Here is a 17,656-nt window from a genome sequence, read left to right as displayed (position 1 = left end):
TCGAGTCCAAGTCAAGTCCGAGTCACATGTCGGTCAGTGTTTGACAATGAAAAGGATGAATGTCAATAGTGTGAACCTTAGAAGATAACCTATATGGCATGGGTGTGAAGACAAACTTGTTTGTTATTGGATTTCAAGCTCCACTTTACAATCTATGATGGCCAGTGTTCTAAACAAAACTTAATGACAGACCTGGCGAGTCCAAAAGCTTAATTTGGCAAGACCATTGTCCGAGTCCAAGACAAGTCCGAGTCCAAACAATACCGAGTCCGAGACAAGTCCAAGTCCATAAAAAAACGGACTTGAGACCGGACTCGGGCCGAGTCCAGACTCGAGTACTACAGCCCTGGAAAACAATAGCGAATTAAAGTTTTTCCGCTGTCAGCCTAGCCAAAACTATTTTTGGGGGACTCATTTCTCATTTCAGTTTGCAAATGAGAAAATTACTTTAAAATTGAGCTTTTGCGAGATATTGAAATATAATGCTATTGTCAGTGATGTCATTGTGACATATTACTTCCTGGTATGAGGCTACAAGCACAAGTGGAGGACGCAAGGTTGCGTACACAGGGATTTGACAATTAAGTGGAGAAAGAATTGTTCACTGCATTTCTTGTCTTGGTTGTTCATTCTCCTGTGCATGCTGTTATGATGCTTCTAATGCAATAAGGCATAGCATAGAAAAGGCTCAGGCTTGGAAAACAATCACAATATAAACCTCTATATGACATGACCTGTAGCCTACCATGACTGTATCCTGCTGTGCTGTTATATTGTTATTCTAATGCTGTTATGATGCCCATACATTAACACATAGCCTACAAAACGCTCTTTTTTAAAGTCAATAGCAATATAAACCTCTACCACCAGAGACAATACAGAAAGAGGAGAATGTGAAAAAATACCAATGTTGCTTAAAATACTGTTGTTTGTTCTTGTAAGTACCTTTGTTGTTAAAAGTCTTCATTTATTCTTTAAAATACATTTGTTGTTAAAACTAGAGATGCTTTTGGTAGAAGAAGAAGGTACCGCACACTCAAGTCCATCGTGCTGCAATTTATTGACAAACAACGTTTCGGCCCGTATGGCCTTTCTCAAGTTTGAGAAAGGCCATACGGGCCGAAACGTTGTTTGTCAATAAATTGCAGCACGATGGACGTGAATGTGCGGTACCTTCTTCTTCTACCAAATTGATCCTGCACCCGCTACCTGCACCTCGAAACCTCTGGTGTGCGTTGGTTTCCTCCCTCAAAATATAAAACTAGAGATGCACCGGATCCAAGATCCGGTTCCGGATCTGGCAGGATAATAGGGTTTTTCACAGGGTCCGGCAGGACCTTAAGCAGTGGATCCGGTATCCGATAGGATCCTAAAAATCAGGATCTGGTGCATCTCTAGTTTTTACATAGCCTAGGCTTGTCAGTCTTTGTGTTTCACCTTTTCGTAGGATCCGGTATCCGATTCTGGATCAGCCAGGATCTTAAGCAGTGGATCCGGTATGCGCAAGATCCTAAAAATCAGGATCCGCTGCATCTCTACTTAAAACATACCTTTGTTCTTTCAAATACTTTTGTTTATTGTTTAAAATACATTTGTTTGTCTGCCACTACTTAGGCCTAGGCCTAAATGCCACAGTACTGGGCTGTGCAGTTCCACCACTACTTCCCATTACTGTTGTAGTTGGCTGTGCATAGCTCTATTCCATTACTGTTGTAGTTGGCTGTGCATATCTCTATTCCATTACTGTTGTAGTTGGCTGTGCATAGCTCTGTTCCATTACAGTTGTAGTTGGCTGTGCATAGCTCTATTCCATTGCTGTTGTAGTTGGCTGTGCATAGCTCTGTATTGCTGATACATTTGAATGTGTGCCACACACACATACAGTACATACACACTCTTGGAATAATTGACATGTGTAACCTTCACCATCAGCCCACCCCAAATTTGGCCCACGGAGTCATTTCATGCGGCCCACCAGATCATTTCAAATGTGTATTACAGTTGGTCCACATACAACATTAATGTATAACGTAGGGCTGGGCAATTCACCCTTAAAATAAATTCTAGATTTTTTTTCACAAAACATATTTTATCACAAAACTTTTATACATAAACTGCATAGGGACAGAGGATTTAAAAAAAAAAAAATCATGTAACGCAATTCCTCAAAAAACAAATCGATTTGACGTTCAAGCTGTCTGTTTGTTTGTTTGTTTGTCTGTCTGTCTGTTTGTCTGTCAGCAGGATAACTCAAAAAGTTATGAACGGATTTGGCTGAAACTCTGTGGAGTTGTTGATAATGACCCAAGGAATAAGTGATTAAACTCTGGTGGTAATCCGGATCACGAACCGGAACCAGGACCTTTTTAAAGATTCTTCAACATTGCTGGCCTATACATTTAGATGCCCCTAGTGACCGCAATTTGAATTGCGGGCAAAACATTCCAGTTTCTATCTCCACAAAAAGAAAGCAAAAAGACAGGGTGTAAGACAGTCAAATGTTCTATCAAGCAGCTTCCTTGGCGGAGGTCTGCACTCTCTGAGTGCTTCTAGTTGTTTCAACTTTCTTCCTGTATGCCACCTTGGCCTCCTTCAGTCTGCTTTTGAGTTCTCACTGTACACTCCTCAGCTCTGTCAAGTTGCCCTCCTTAAAAGCTTCTTTTTCTTATTGAGGAGTTGCTTGACATCTCTGGTTACCCAGGGTTTGATGTTGGGGCTTACAGAGAGCAGTCTTGATTGGTGCAAAGATTTACTCTCTCAAGTGTGACAACAAGTGTTTCTTAAGGTAATAAGACCATGAGAAACTCTTGTCACACTGACTGCAAGCATACGGCCTCTCTCCAGTGTGAATGCGATGATGTGTGTGGAGGTTAGAAGACCGCGAGAAACTCTTTCCACAGCCTGTGCATGAAAATGGTTTCTCCCCTGTATGAACACGTTGGTGGAGTTGGAGCTCTGATTTTGTCTTAAAGCTCTTGCCACACTGACTGCAAGCGTACGGCCTATGTCCAGTGTGAATACGGCGATGTGTTTGGAGACTAGAATACTGTGTGAAACTCTTTCCACAGTCAGTGCATGAAAATGGTTTCTCCCCTGTATGAACACGTTGGTGGAGTTGGAGCTCTGATTTTGTCTTAAAGCTCTTGTCACACTGACTGCAGACGTACGGCCTCTCTCCAGTGTGAATGCGGCGATGACTGCAGAGGTTAGAAGAGGTATAGAAACTCTTTCCACAGTCCGTGCATGAAAATGGCTTCTCTCCAGTGTGAACACGGTGGTGGATTTGGAGGCTTTGTTTTGTCTTAAAGCTCTTGTCACACTGACTGCAAGCGAACGGCCTCTCTCCAGTGTGAATGCGACGATGTGTGTGGAGGGCAGACGACGTTGAGAGACTCTTTCCACAGTCGGTGCATGAAAATGGTTTCTCCCCCGTGTGTACACGCTGGTGCATTTGGTGCTCATATTTTGTCTTAAAGCGCTCGTCACACTGACTGCAAGGGAATGGCCGCTCTCCAGTGAGATGTGGACGACGTCTGTGGAGGGCAGCAGAATGTGTTTCTACAGAAAACTCCTCTACGCTAGAACTGCAGTGGAGTTGATGGCCTGTGAAGAGTAGAGTGGAAATAAAAATTAATATGAAATCAACAACAAGACAGTCACAACCCCTCCCACTTTCTGTTCTTTTACTGAGATATTTTAATCCAGTCTGCATCGGCCATTTCTAATACCGACGTTCTGAGAGGAAAAAATCCCAGCACTAAAAGTGCCTGCACCAACTTTGATGTCGTATAACTCCTAAATGACTAAAGCTATGACTATGACACTTTGTGACTTTTCCTAAAATGGCTACAGAGTGATACCAAAACATTAGGGTTATCATTTTTGTTGTTTGCATGGCAACAGTTTTCTGACAGATACGCATGACCAAAAATCACTGATCTAAGTCTCATCATCATCACTTTTCATATTTTTTTTTTACATTTTCATTAGCATCAGACACCCTTGTGAACAGTTGAAGTGGTCTGAAACACATAATAACCAAAATTGAAGTGCATTATCCAAGTTAGATGGAAAATACATTAAGGTGACATTTTGGGCAATAAAATCAGGAAATTGTCACAATAATGTCATAACTTCCAATAATGACACCAAACTGATGTCATCCATAGATCTTTGCCTGAAGATCATCCCCTCCAAGTTTGGTGATCATACGCCATTCGGTTCCTAAGTTATGAGGGGGGGGGTGTCAAAAGATTTTTCCCGGAAATATCCCGGATTTCTCACATTATCAAAAAAACACAGTCGGTCCAGTAGGCTATTTATAAGATACTTACGGCCCTGTCCGACGAGCCACACCCCCTCTTGAAGAGAGAGACAAAGGGTATTGCTTATCAAGCTACCTGCCAGAAGACGGTATGCCAGATACCACCAAGAATTGAAGTTTCTTAAAAATACGAGCCGTCAACCTCGAGCTCCGTAGCGCTTGTGCGCCCACTCTTTTCCTCTGAAACCGTCAGTTCATGCATTCGAACAGCGAATCATGCAATGAACCTGATCAAAGCCTGTACCAGCACGACGTTTTGCACGAACAGACAACTTGTGCGACAAAACAACAAGAAGGAACTCATTTCGCTCATTTCATTGTTTTGTTGTCATTGCATTGTTTCTCCACAATGTGAAACGTGTGCTGAGGGATTTTAGATAGGGTCTGTCTTTGCACGCACGCTGTTGTGAAAAGCAGAGTAGAACGCACCATCCGATCTGTCTCTGTCATCCCATTGACTGTCAAAATTTGGCCGTTTTTTTCCCGGATTTTGGCTTAAAATATGGGAATTTTCCCGGATTTTGGGAGCTCAAAGTTGACAGGTATGCTCTACACCCTGTTCACCCATGACTGCTCTGCCTCTTTCCCCTCCAACCTCATAGTCAAGTTCGCTGACGACACCACCGTTCTTGGACTGGTAAGACCCAGCAAAGACTTTACTTCTTCAGGAAGTTCAGAGGCTATCACATCCCCAGACCGCTGCTGGTGAACTTTTACAACTGTGCGATCAGCAGCTTTCTGATGTATGGGTCTTTGGTGTGGTACTCGGGCTCCACAAAAGCAGGCCAGCAGGCACTCCAGCGTGTGGTGAAAACATCAGAGAATCACTGGGACACCTCTCCCAGAGATAGGTACCATCTACACCACACGATGTCTACGAAGAGTGCAAAATATTTTGCAAGACTGTCACCACCCTGCTTACCACCTGTTCCAACGGCTTCCCTCAGGCAGAAGATACAGGTCATTACAGGCACGAACTACAAGACTTTCTAATAGCCTGTACCCTGAAGCCAAGAAAAAAATAAAATAAAAATCTGTGGACAATCCCACAAGGGGTTCTGGAGCTCTGAAAATGACACCCAAAATGATTTGTCAGACTTGTGAGGTCTTCTGGTCAAAGACTAATGGGGTTTCCTTTCTATTTATAGATTTTTATGAGAGTGTTCCTACTTGTCTCTACAAGGGAAAAAAATCAAGAGGCTATGTTGGGCACAAATATGTCTTCTGAAGGCCTAAACAGAGCACAGCCAAAAACTCCAGTACAATTTCTATCATCTTTGAGGGAATGCCATGATGATGCAGGATCATACAGACCAAAGCATCAAACTATTCCTATCTATGTACTAGCATGCCAAATTTGAACTTCCTACATGGTTTAGTTATTGAGCTACGGGCTTGTGAACTTTGACAAAAAAAAGAGTGTGAACAAAATGGGCACCCCCCATCAACCAGTAAAATTGGCTGTAACATGGAGAGTATACATCTTACATTCAAATAAATGTACAGTGTTTCTCTTAAGTACCATGGGTACACTTGGTAATATTTTCAGAATTTTTTGAGACCTAAGTGCGCGGGCTCTTGTTGATTTGGCGTGGAATGACCCTTTTGTACTGTTTGATTTACTTGATTAATTTATTATTACTCATATTGTTACTATTATTTACTTATACTTCATGATATAAGTTACTTCATGAATTTAGACCTTATTTGACTACTTCTTTTTGGTTACTTCTATAGGCCTACTTCAACTACGCAGTGTTGTTGCTCCACCCACAATTTCGTTGACTTCATTGACAATGAAAATAAACTCCTTGAATCTTGAATCTTAAATCTTGAAAGCCCGGTCTGGATAGGGTTAAGACAATTAAATATTTTCCTTCAATATTTGGGTGGGAGACATGACGCCTTGTTTTTTCGTAACATTGCTTAAAACCTACAAAACTGTTATTTTTCCTCTTAAAAACAAATGTCAATAAAGAAGATGTGGTACATTATGTTTCATATTAGTCTTAGATGAGAAAAAAAAAATGTTGTTAAGATTTATGTAAAGGTTTATATGTCAAATATCCTGCGGTGTGACTAACATTAATGAAACCTGGAATATAATATATATATAAATTAACCAACAACATTTTGAATAATGTATAAAGCATTTGGCTTGATTGCATAAATATTAACTTTATATTAAGACATGTGAATGTGAAAAAAACTCAAGACTGTAATATTAACTACATGTTCAATTTCGTAACAAATTGCGTCCTGTGGGGTGACATGTACTGTATGTCAATGTTTGTGAATGGGCAGCTGCAAGGTCAACTACAAGGGTCTTAAAGACTGGCTCCTAACCAGTCAGTACCTCAGTTATTGGAGAGTGCTGTGTTTTAAGGTGACTATTAACCTCTTAATATGTCTTCATATTGCAATGTTTCTGTCACGCAATGCTTAAGTTCATTTTATGGTGTCCTGTGGTGTGATTGCTCTTATAGAAGGAAAAAAAGTTCTTTATTAAATGAAAACACATATTAAGATTAAACACATTAGCAAGCATGAGGTCAGATGTCAGTCATGTATACATAGGCCTGGACAATTTTTCGATTTCAATTTTAATCGCGATGTCAACATTTTCTACGATTATAAATTAGACGTTCGATGCACATTCAAAACGTTTTTTTTTTCTTTTTGTCCGATCACGCTATGTACTCTTATTTTGAAATCGCGCCCCAGGCGCAAGGAAGAAGCGTGCCATGCCCCGCCCCCTCAGTCTGATTCTCCGACTTTGCCAGTCAGTGCGGCCCGTAGATAAAAGATCATTTAAAAGATAATAATAATAATGCCCAGATTAAAAAACACTACTGAATCAATATTCAATAATATTGTAATTAAATATCAATAATTACAGTGTTGGCCTATGGAAAACACCAATGCCTTTCAAACAATATCAGCAGTCACTGAGCAACCAACTGCGAGTTGCCGCCAGATCCATGGTCATATGGCCCTCCAATGGAGACGATGAAAAAATGCTAACCCTCCATCAAAGTTGCCCATCCCTGATCCAGACAGTAGTGAATACATGGGTGGCATCAGAGATTGTAAGTAGGGATGGGATATCGGTATCGGTGTATCGGTATCGGGTTCAGATATCAACATATTTCAAAGATCGGATCGGATCGGAATTTTCCCAAAATATCGGAATTTTCCTGATACAGATATCGAGTCAGGTGCAATGTTTATTTGAAATCATAACACTTGCATATTAGTTTTCAGGATGGGATTGTTACTTTTTTACTTGTTACTTTTTGCTTATTAATTGGTTTCCTGTTCTTCTGACTCCCTTTTCTGACCAAATAGTCTACGTGGGCCTATCTCAAGTTGAAACCCATGCATATATGTGATTTTGGTATTGGATCGGAGTAGTATCGGTATCGGCAGATATCCAAATTTAGATATCAGGATCGGATCGGAAGTGAAAAAATGTGTATCGGTGCATCCCTAATTGTGAGGTAGACTACAAGAGAAGGACGGTATCATAGCCTGTAAATAAATTATTTACAAACTTCTCTATGCTTCGTTTTTGAAAGTAATGACCCACATTTGATTGCAAACAATGTGTTATGACTTCAAATTGGTTTAGCAGTAGCTGTAGCTACTAGCTGCTAACACAAATTATGGCAAATTGTGTTTGAGCTCTGCTGCCTGGCAGCTAACTAACAAATTGCTTTATGGTGCTTTTCACACCTTTTAACAGTCCCCAAATAGTTAGTTTGGAATGCTAAGCCCCTCTTAAGACTACAAAAAAAAGTTATGAGCAACTTGACGATTTATTATTGGCTGTTGCATTTAATCAACATTGCATCAAATGTGCCATTTTCTTGTTGACAAAACCTGAGATGTCCTCTTTGCTGGGTCCATATTATTGCATCTGATTCTCATTATGCACGTGAGAGCTGCATAAACAAAGTCATAATAAGCAACATTTGTTTGAAAAGTGTAATCTTCTGGCTTATTGCTTTTCTCACTAATAAATACATCTTTATGAATGCAGTCTGCAAATATAGGCTAACAGACACTCTTATGTCATTTTAAAAACAATACTGAAGGGTGGCATGAGAACAAGGCAGGCACATTACCCCACAGTGCTCCAGGAAAATAGAGTCCCTGTATGAGACAGTTTTTTCTCCCATCCTGTCAATGGAAACTAAATATCTTCTGTGGGTGTGAGTGCGTTATTGGGAGGAATTTGGAAAAACTGGGGGAGTCGGGGACTTTGAATTGAGTAGGCTACCCCTGCTATAGGCAATTACACCTTTAGTCTTGTTAAGGATATTTGTTTTAGACAGTTAACCCTCTTAGATATTTTCTTTAGGCATTTATCTTTCATTTTCCAACTTCATAGATATTTTGTAGGCTATATTGTATATTAGTGGTGTCAACAATGATCGATTCGGCGATCCGAATCGATCCGGGGCATGGACGATCCAGATCCAGATCCGGCAAGTTCCAGAATCAATCCGGCAATTTTTTTAAGTTTCAATTACTTCCATGGATATTTCGGGAGCAAATGAATGTTAAATTAAATAAAAAACACTTCAAAACATTGCAAGACTGACACAGACTGATACAGAAAACAGCCAATAAATTGTTGCTCAGTATCTGACTACTTGTATTTCCTCATCATGGCTGAACATTTGCTTTGCATTCAGTAGAAATGTAATGCATTGCAATGCATTGTAGAATTGAATCGAATCGGATTGGATCTAATAGAATCGAATCGAATCGGATCTACTACCTCCCGAATCGTGATCGAATCGGATCGTGAGGGCAGTGCCGATCCACACCACTGCAGTTTACTACTCCAGAAGATCTGGGTTCGAGTCCCAGCTGGGCAACTCTACTCCCCTTCGCGACAGGTAGCATTTGGGCTTAAAGGGGTATGCCACTATTTTGGGGCTTAATACAGTTAAAATCGTTGGCCAGGGTTTATAAAGGTGGTAAAGTGTCTTATTTTTCATGTTAAGCGTTGTCTTGCTTTAAGACAAGTTAAAAGAGGGAATATGTCGCTAAGCTAGTGAAAGTCAATGTATCCGTGTAGCATGCTGCAATGCTACACGGATACATTGACTTTCACTAGCTTAGCGACATATTCCCTCTTTTAACTTGTCTTAAAGCAAGACAACGGCTTACATGAAAAATAAGACACTTTACCACCTTTATAAACCCCAGCCAACGATTTTAACTGTATTAAGCCCCAAAATAGTGGCATACCCCTTTAATAGCGCTACTTATCCATGCAGTCCCACGGCCCTGGCGGCCCACTGGTGCGAAACTGAAAATTGTCTGCAGCCCTGGAGGTTGTGCGCGGGGCCCAGCTTTGGTGTGCGGCCCTATGGTTAAGAATCCCTGGTTTAGAGCGTTTAATTGCATTTATTGTGTCTTACCAGATCTCTTGGTTGCCTCGGCATCTCTGTGGTTCTCTTCATTGTTCTCCTGCCGTCCTTGTGGTCTACAGCAGTCCACCAGCACTACAGATACGCTCCTCAGACTGTACAGAGAACGCAGGGTCTCCTCGCTGTCCTCTTTTACGCTCCTCAGCTGAGGTGGAGAACCAGGGAACTGCTCTGTCTCTTCTTTTATCTCCAGCTGTTCTGGAGAACCAGGGAACTCTTCTCCCTCTTCTTCTTTTATGTTCAGCTGGGATGGAGAGTCAGCTAAGCTGAACTCCTCTGTCTCTTCTTTGATGCTCCTCATCAGCTGGAGTGGAGAGTTGACTTCTGCAGAGGTCATCTTAGTTGTGTTCTACAGACCTTGAAACTGGAGAGAAACATCATGAAAACATGCACAAAATGGTGCACTACTCAGTTAAAATTATACCTTTTCACTTCTGCTTTTCAACTTCACAGACAGGCACTTCCACTTTATTTTAATTACCAGTTTATTTCATTTTCAAATGCATTCTACTTCTTTTTGTTATTTAAAACATTTTATTTTTGCATTTTAATTACTCTCCTATTGTTAATTCACTGAAGCTTTTTTGGGTCATTTCACGTGAAATCAGACACTTTGGGACCCGACCGACACGGTTTTCAATCATACTTGCTGTGCCTGTTTAGTAGCAAGGTGGCACCCCAGAATTGCATTTTTGTGAATCTGACACCAATATTAAGGGAGAAACAGACTAGCAAAGGTTTACATGTGAGGGTAGGACACTATGCATTCAGCCTTGATTATATCAGTCAGTGTAAGTCACAAAAGGATGTCTGAAGTTAGGGGTGGGCGGTATGGCCAAAAATGTATACCTCGGTATAATTTTAGCCACGGTATATATCACGGTATATATCACGGTATTGTTGTGTATAAAATGTTAAAATTAAGCGTTTTGTGGCAAAGTGGCCAAAACACCATTTTTTGCATTTTATTTTTGGAAATGACTGGTCAGACATTGTTTTATCCATGTGGGAATTCTTGTCATTCAAATAATTTGAAAACATGCTTTCAAACTTTTAATCTAAAGTACATCTACAGGATGCAATGCACTATTGCGGTAGACGGTATGAGACAAAATATCTATCATTGATGAAAAAATACCGCACACAATATTATACCGCGGTTACCGCCCACCCCTGTCTGAAGTTTTGTTTGAAATGCTGCTACTGAACAGGAACAGCAAGTATGATTGAAATCGGTGTCGGTCGGGTCCCAAAGTGTCTGATTTCACGTGAAATGACCCATACACGTGAATAAAAGTTGAATGCTGAGTGGCCTTGAACCCACAACCTATGGAATGGACAGCATGACTTCATCCACTAAGCTACCACAGTTTCATAAGAAATGTTATGACCAGACAAATATGTCGTCGTTTTGCATTATAAATCATATAAAATATATTACCCCTGCATCATTCATTACCTCATTGTCTGAAGTATGATGAAGCAATGATTGTAGGCCTGTGGGTGGGAGACGTGACGCCTTGTTTTTTCGTAACATTGGTTAAAAACCTACAAAACTGTTATTTTTCCTTTAAAAAACATATGTCAATGAAAGAAGATGTGGTACATTATGTTTCATATTAGTCTTAGATGAGAAGAAACATTTTTGTTAAGATTTATGTAAAGGTTTATATGTCAAATTTCCTGCGGTGTGACTGTAACATTAATGAAACAATATATAATAATATATATTTACATTAACCAACAACATTTTGAATAATGTATGAAGCATTTGGCATGATTGCATAAATCTTAACTTTAGATTAAGATATGTGAATGTGGAAAAAACTCAAGACAGTAATATTAACTACAAGTTCAATTTTTCATCTAAGACTAATATGAAACATAATGTACCACATCTTCTTTCATTGACATTTGTTTTTTAAAGGAAAATAACAGTTTTGTAGGTTTTTAACCAATGTTACGAAAAAACAAGGCGTCACGTCTCCCACCCACACACACACACACACACACACACACACACACAGCTGTGGTTGGTGAATAAGAGTGGTTCATCTCATGTGCCATAAGCAAAGAGCAGCCAAAATGAATGTTTTTTTTTTTTTCTTTCTTTGTTTGATCTATGCATTTCCTGAAAAGAACATTTGACATTTAGTTTATTAAAAAAGAAAGAATGCACTTCTTTGTCCGTGTGTTCATATATCTGTATGTCGTGCAGTATTTCACTGGAAATATAATAATTAATGAGGAAATGTCAGTGCCAGCACCCATATTTTGCATGGGCCTTTGGGTTTCTCAAGCTAACTTGGTTGTTTTGAAAGGCAATGTATAAAATGATGATTATTATTATTATTATTATTATTATTATTATTATTATTATTATTATAAACACACACAAAATATTCAACATATTTTAGTTTTCTTTACTAGATGAAACAAACGTCATAACGAGGCCTATTAGTGCTACTTATGTGTTATTGTTGTTGTAATTACCGGCCGATGGGAAGTTATGGTCAACTCACTCACAATGACTGATGCATCCAGGAATGTTCATGACTTGTTTAGTTATTGACATTTCACTGCTGCTCGATATTAAAGCAAGTGAACAAATGGAATGTTGTTCTTATTTACCTCCCCCCACCCAATCTCACTCCCAACTAACTTCAAAACTGGAGAGCCCTGCAGACTGTGTATTATGGTGCATATCTACCGTCTCCTCTTTGACAAACTGACCGATTTGTTTTTTCACTTGTTCTTACACACATGGGCCTATTGATGACCATGGTGCCTATGTAATAACAGTTAACTTTGAAGTTAATTATTTTCAGAATTACACCGTGAAATATATTCTTCCTGCATACATCTGTGCGCTGTGCACCTTGTAAACTTGTAACGGTGATAGCAGTCAACATGCAAAGAGATAAGAGACAGCAAAACCATGCCTATGAGAAATCCCATTGTAATACGGTTTTCTTTCATTATCTTCGAAATAACACAACTACTATCGTTGTTGTTCATCAAGCCGTTCCATGACCATAGTTAGCACCCGATAGTTCAGTTTCTTGTGTATTTTCGTTCAATTTTTTATTATGAAACCTATATATTTTTGGAAACCGCAGAGTGTAAGGAATCAGAAAAGCAATGTTTTACAATTTTCCTTGGTTGCTATGGCAACTATATATGGCTTTCAAAATGGCCGCCTTCTAATGCCAATTTATTCAATCTGTCATCAAGAGAAATGCATATAAACTCATTTTTTAGTAATCAAATTGTCATGTGGGATGAGAGAAAATATTTCCATTTAGTTTTAGATGATCAATGGCCCATATTTAAGGTTTTTAAGCGTTTTATTTTGTTTTAAGGTGAGAAATTGCAGGTGAATAGGGTAATTTTTTGAACTTACAGATATCACTATGAAACTTTACTAGTTGATTATGTACATGGAAAGGAGAAAAAAATGTATTACAAGTTTTCTATAATTTCACGTTTACATATGCTAATGAGGCTATTTATGATATACGCTCATTTGGATACATGCGACGAAGCAATGAAGCGAAGAATCTGGCCAACTGAAAAAGCAAGGTTCACATGCTGTTTTTTTACTTTTATTTTTTTGATATGTTGCATACAAATATATTTAGAGAGGGCATTGTGACTTTTGCTATCCAGTAAATCAGGAAATACTGCCTGCCATTGACCGACAAAATGGGCTATTTTCGGGCGATTCTTTGCCTATGTCATATACCTACCAGTAGGCTAAATCAAATCATGAATGAGATATCAACAAATCCCTCCGTGCAAACATTCACACTCTTGATAGGAAAAGGCCTGTTAAGTTGGGTGCAGGTAGGTTGCATAGAAGATTCTTTGATCAGAGCAGGAGAAAAAACACATTTTGAGAAAACGGCCTTACAAAAGGATTACATCATCAACTTCAAACTTCCACCACCCCACCTCAGGGGGAGCATTTTATTAGGCCTATCTGTGGGAATTCAGTATATTGTGCAGTTTTGTGGTTTTATGATGATTTTCTGTATTTATTTGATATTATATTTCTATTGTAGCCCTAGCCTCTTCCCCTCGTTACATTGGCAAATTTGTATTCCATGTAAAAAATATAGCCTATCTATCACATACCCTGTTGGCTTGGTGGTACTGTGTGGTAAAAAGTAGTTCTTAAGTTTCAACGCCTTAACACAGTAACTTACCTCTGTTATAACCTTATTGCCACCAAAATGTTACTGACCAAGTCTAAATTGGCTCCCTGCATTGTTAGCAATATTGTTATGATGCAGTTGAGTGTTTTCAGCTAAGAGTGAATTGGTAAGAGTGAATTGGCCTGTCATTAGGCCCATTTGCAGTAAGTGGCTATGTAGCAGGTGGCCCCTTGTCAGTATATCAGGAATATACTACACATCATCACTAAAAATGTATAGGCCTACATCCACTACTTTTCCTCACATACGTGTTATGTTTAAGCATGCATGTACAAGAGAAGTTATCGCATAAACTTGAATTGATGTCTATGCCTGCTATTGTCTAAAGGGTACCTCGTACATAAGTACTACATCAGTATTTTTGAGAAACTCGGCTGAAGAGGATATTATAAGAGTTACCTGGAGGGACAGTCAAATAAAGGTAGATAATTGAGCTGAGGGAGACAAATGCAAGCAGAGTCATGCAGTCCAGTCTACCAGACTCAGGCCTTCATTTTCTAAGACAGTTACAGAGACTCTCACTCATTCCTTCATCTCCTCCCGCCTGGATTACTGCAATGCCATTCTGCTTGGTCTACCCAACAAGGCCTTAGACAGACTGCAAATGTCCAGAACTCTGCTGCCAGGATCCTGATAGGCACTGGACCCTGGCAGTGCATCACCCCCATACACAAGCAGCTTCACTGGCTCCCCATCAAGTCACACATTACCTATAAAGTCCTCCTCCTAACCTTCAAGTCCCACCATGGTCTGGCACCCCATTACCTCACAGACCTCCTTCACCCCATGCCCCCTCAAGATCCCTGCAGTCCTATTCTTTGGAGCAATCTACCCAACCACAACCAGAGCGCCCCTTCACTGGCCATGTTTAAACAAAACCTGAAGACGCTTCTTTTCCTGGAGGCTTATGGCGGTTAGTTCTAAAGATCAAATTTGGCCATTAGCAACCCAGTTTCGATGAGCAGCATAGTTGCAGTACCTTTTTTGACCATTTCCTGCACAGTGTACCTTTAAGTGTAACTGAGTCACCAGGGCGCCACACACAATCCGATTTATGTAGCTATACGGCTGGGGGTCCATTTGATCTGATTTGCTGATACGCCCCTGCCTGCACACCTTGAGAAGTTTTTCTTTGTAGGTGCAGCCATGGAGGAGTCCCTTCTACAGAATGGACTAGTGCAGCACTGCTACAATTAAGGTCAAAGCAAACCATTTCTTTAGAAAACTCAAGTTTAAGTCAGTCAGATCTTCATCTTTAGTCTTATGAGTCAACCCTTATGAAGATTTGAAATTACAGTAATATAAAGGATTAAGGTCCTATCAGTTTTTGTGGGGGCATATATAAGCCGTTAACCCATTAGATGTTTTTTTGGGCCCTGAGACCAAACGGGGCTGAGTTGGGAGTGCACCCTATCAACTCGTTATGGCCCAGGGTATAGACTAACAGGAAATCGTAATGAAAAAAAGTAAGCAAAACACATCCTGAGGGGTATACGTAGCTCCCGGCCTATTCCACAAGCACATTAACGCGCACACACACTCACACGCTGACACACGCACACATTCCTACACGATACCTTGCAACTTTGGGTGTTTTGAAAGGCGTGCGCTGTATAAAACAAACGTATTATTATTATTATAATGAATAATAATAATAATAAATAATAATAATGATAATAATATTATTATTATTATTATTATTATCATTATTTTCATTTCCTTCTGTCTGGCACAGAAACACAGCCACTGCCACACCAACATGGTGAGTGTAGGAACCTGTGAATATAGAAACTACCACTTTCACATAGCTGTGTTATATCACATATATAATACAGTATATATACGCTACAATGGTGGTGAACCTTTGTCTCTAGGGTTGTCCTTGCGGCCTTCTTATCCGGCCGCCAATGTAATATTAATCTCATGTCATTTCACATGGAATATGATGTGCTTTGTAAATTTACAATACAATTAGGTTATACTTTCAGGGGAACTAGGAAAGCTGGGTCAATATAGGCCTAAAGTGGAGGGGTTAATCCTGGTTTGTGTTCATAGTACGGACCTTGGAGAACTTGAAAATGAAATTGTATGTAGGTCTCAAATGAAAACGGCTCCCCACCCCTGCTCTATAACCTAGTAAGGCAGCTGGAAGTTCCATATGCCCCCCGCCTCCACGTTGAGCACCTGCCCCCCAAAATGTCTGTGCACACCACTGGATTGTAAAGTGTAGTACACCCTCAACAACATCATGGTTAAAAAAAAGTAACTTTATCCTCTCCAAACACCCTGAATGTATGAAAAAAGTGTAGTCTCTGCTTCATCCAATAGGCCTTTGTCAACATCAAATTTGGGTGTTTATGTAAATTAGTTTACATTACACTTTGTTAGTACATTACACTTTGTTAAGATTGAAACATAATATTTAAGAAAACTTGTAATAAAAATCCTGTATTTTAATGTAAATAATTAACTGGGAAAATGGTGTGGTGAGGCATAGAAGTTTTATTTGTTTTACCCAATCTACTAGTGTTTTCTCGCTTGAGAAAAACACTACTTTTTTAATGAAAAGTGTGTGAAAATGGGGGCCTGAACTAAATTATGTGGTAAATCTGTGTAAAGGGCCCTTTGAACTATCTAAGAATTTAGTATAACAACTTTTCCAAAACAAATATTTACCTCACACTTATTTTTATTTTCAATTTATGAAGATATTAGCAAATTTGCCTAGGCGTTTTTAGTGTAATAGTGTCCACTTTTCAAGACCCAAAATTACTGCATTGATGACTTTTGAAAATTGTAAAACATTGCTTTTCTGACTCTTTAGGGTCTAAGGATTCCCAAAATATAAAGTTTTACAAATCCCCATGAAAATTGAACGAACGCATAGCTCTCAACGTAGTGTACCTGACTACGACAAAAGTGTTCCTCGCTCGACGACAGCGGCGTCGTCACGGTCCGAAATCTATAAAACGCCCAAAAAAAGAATTGAAGTGAATGGGACCGTAAAGTCCAGAATAGCTGTGAACGGCAATGGATGAAAAGACGGCAGTGCTACCTTCCATGTTTAGACCTACTGACATTATTTCGGCCTCTCCTCGTAGACCTAATTTAGCCTACCGTGTCACTTTCTGTAGGCCTAATATTTCTCTGAAGAGAAGATTAACGGCATTCCAATGTTTCCGTTGGCTACTATACACCAGAGAACGGAAAGCGGCCGTAGCTGCAGTGGCCTGCACCAGCACACCTACAACAAACCTTGAATGAAATAACGGACTTACCTGCACCTTTTCGGTGTCTCCGAAGCAGTCGAAGAAATATGGCTGGAAAAGAAAGCGATGTTCCTTTGAATGCGCTTTCTGTAACACAAACAACGGTGGTAGTAATAGGCTACACCAGTTTGTTTGTCGGGTCTGTGCTGTGTTTGTTTTGACTTCCTTGAACGAGAGGAAGGAAGTGACGTAAGACCAGCTGTTGGTCAACTTCAATGTCAAAATAAACCTCTACTTCAAAGTAAAACATATTACTACTAGGCCTACCATATTATTAATAATATGTAAGTTTAAAAAGAGCCACTCCATCATGTTAAGTACTGTAAAAGTCATCAGCTTATTGGAAAGTAATGGCGACAGTAGACATCCACCGCAACACAAATTAGGCTGCATGTTATGATG

The 17,656-nt window shown here is 39.7% G+C and overlaps 3 protein-coding genes across 4 annotated transcripts in view; all 3 read right to left on the bottom strand.

Moving 5' to 3' along the window:
- LOC134464175 (zinc finger protein OZF-like) overlaps positions 1-17,656 on the bottom strand; it is a 134,989-nt gene that overhangs the window by 23,867 nt on the left and 93,466 nt on the right. The gene's annotated exons all lie outside the window — the stretch shown is intronic.
- Positions 1-17,656, bottom strand: part of LOC134464169 (uncharacterized) — a 161,939-nt gene that overhangs the window by 50,819 nt on the left and 93,464 nt on the right. The window lies entirely within an intron of this gene.
- Positions 1,764-17,416, bottom strand: LOC134464182 (zinc finger protein 664-like). Of its 2 annotated transcripts, XM_063217646.1 has the most exons (3): positions 17,264-17,416; positions 9,760-10,132; positions 1,764-3,603 (listed from the first exon to the last, which is right to left on the bottom strand). In XM_063217646.1, exons 2-3 carry the CDS (start codon positions 10,103-10,105, stop codon positions 2,750-2,752), a joined length of 1,200 nt encoding a protein of 399 aa, XP_063073716.1. In that variant the 5' UTR covers positions 10,106-10,132; positions 17,264-17,416; the 3' UTR covers positions 1,764-2,749. The 2 variants fall into 2 exon arrangements, with proteins under 2 accessions (XP_063073716.1, XP_063073717.1); XM_063217647.1 differs by lacking the exon at positions 1,764-3,603 and having other exon boundaries at positions 9,597-10,132.

This window comes from Engraulis encrasicolus, chromosome 15, assembly GCF_034702125.1.
Source record: "Engraulis encrasicolus isolate BLACKSEA-1 chromosome 15, IST_EnEncr_1.0, whole genome shotgun sequence".
NCBI classification, from domain to species: Eukaryota; Metazoa; Chordata; class Actinopteri; order Clupeiformes; family Engraulidae; genus Engraulis; species Engraulis encrasicolus.
The sequence above is the reverse complement of the archived record's forward strand: the minus strand, read 5'-3'. Positions and strand labels throughout refer to the sequence as shown.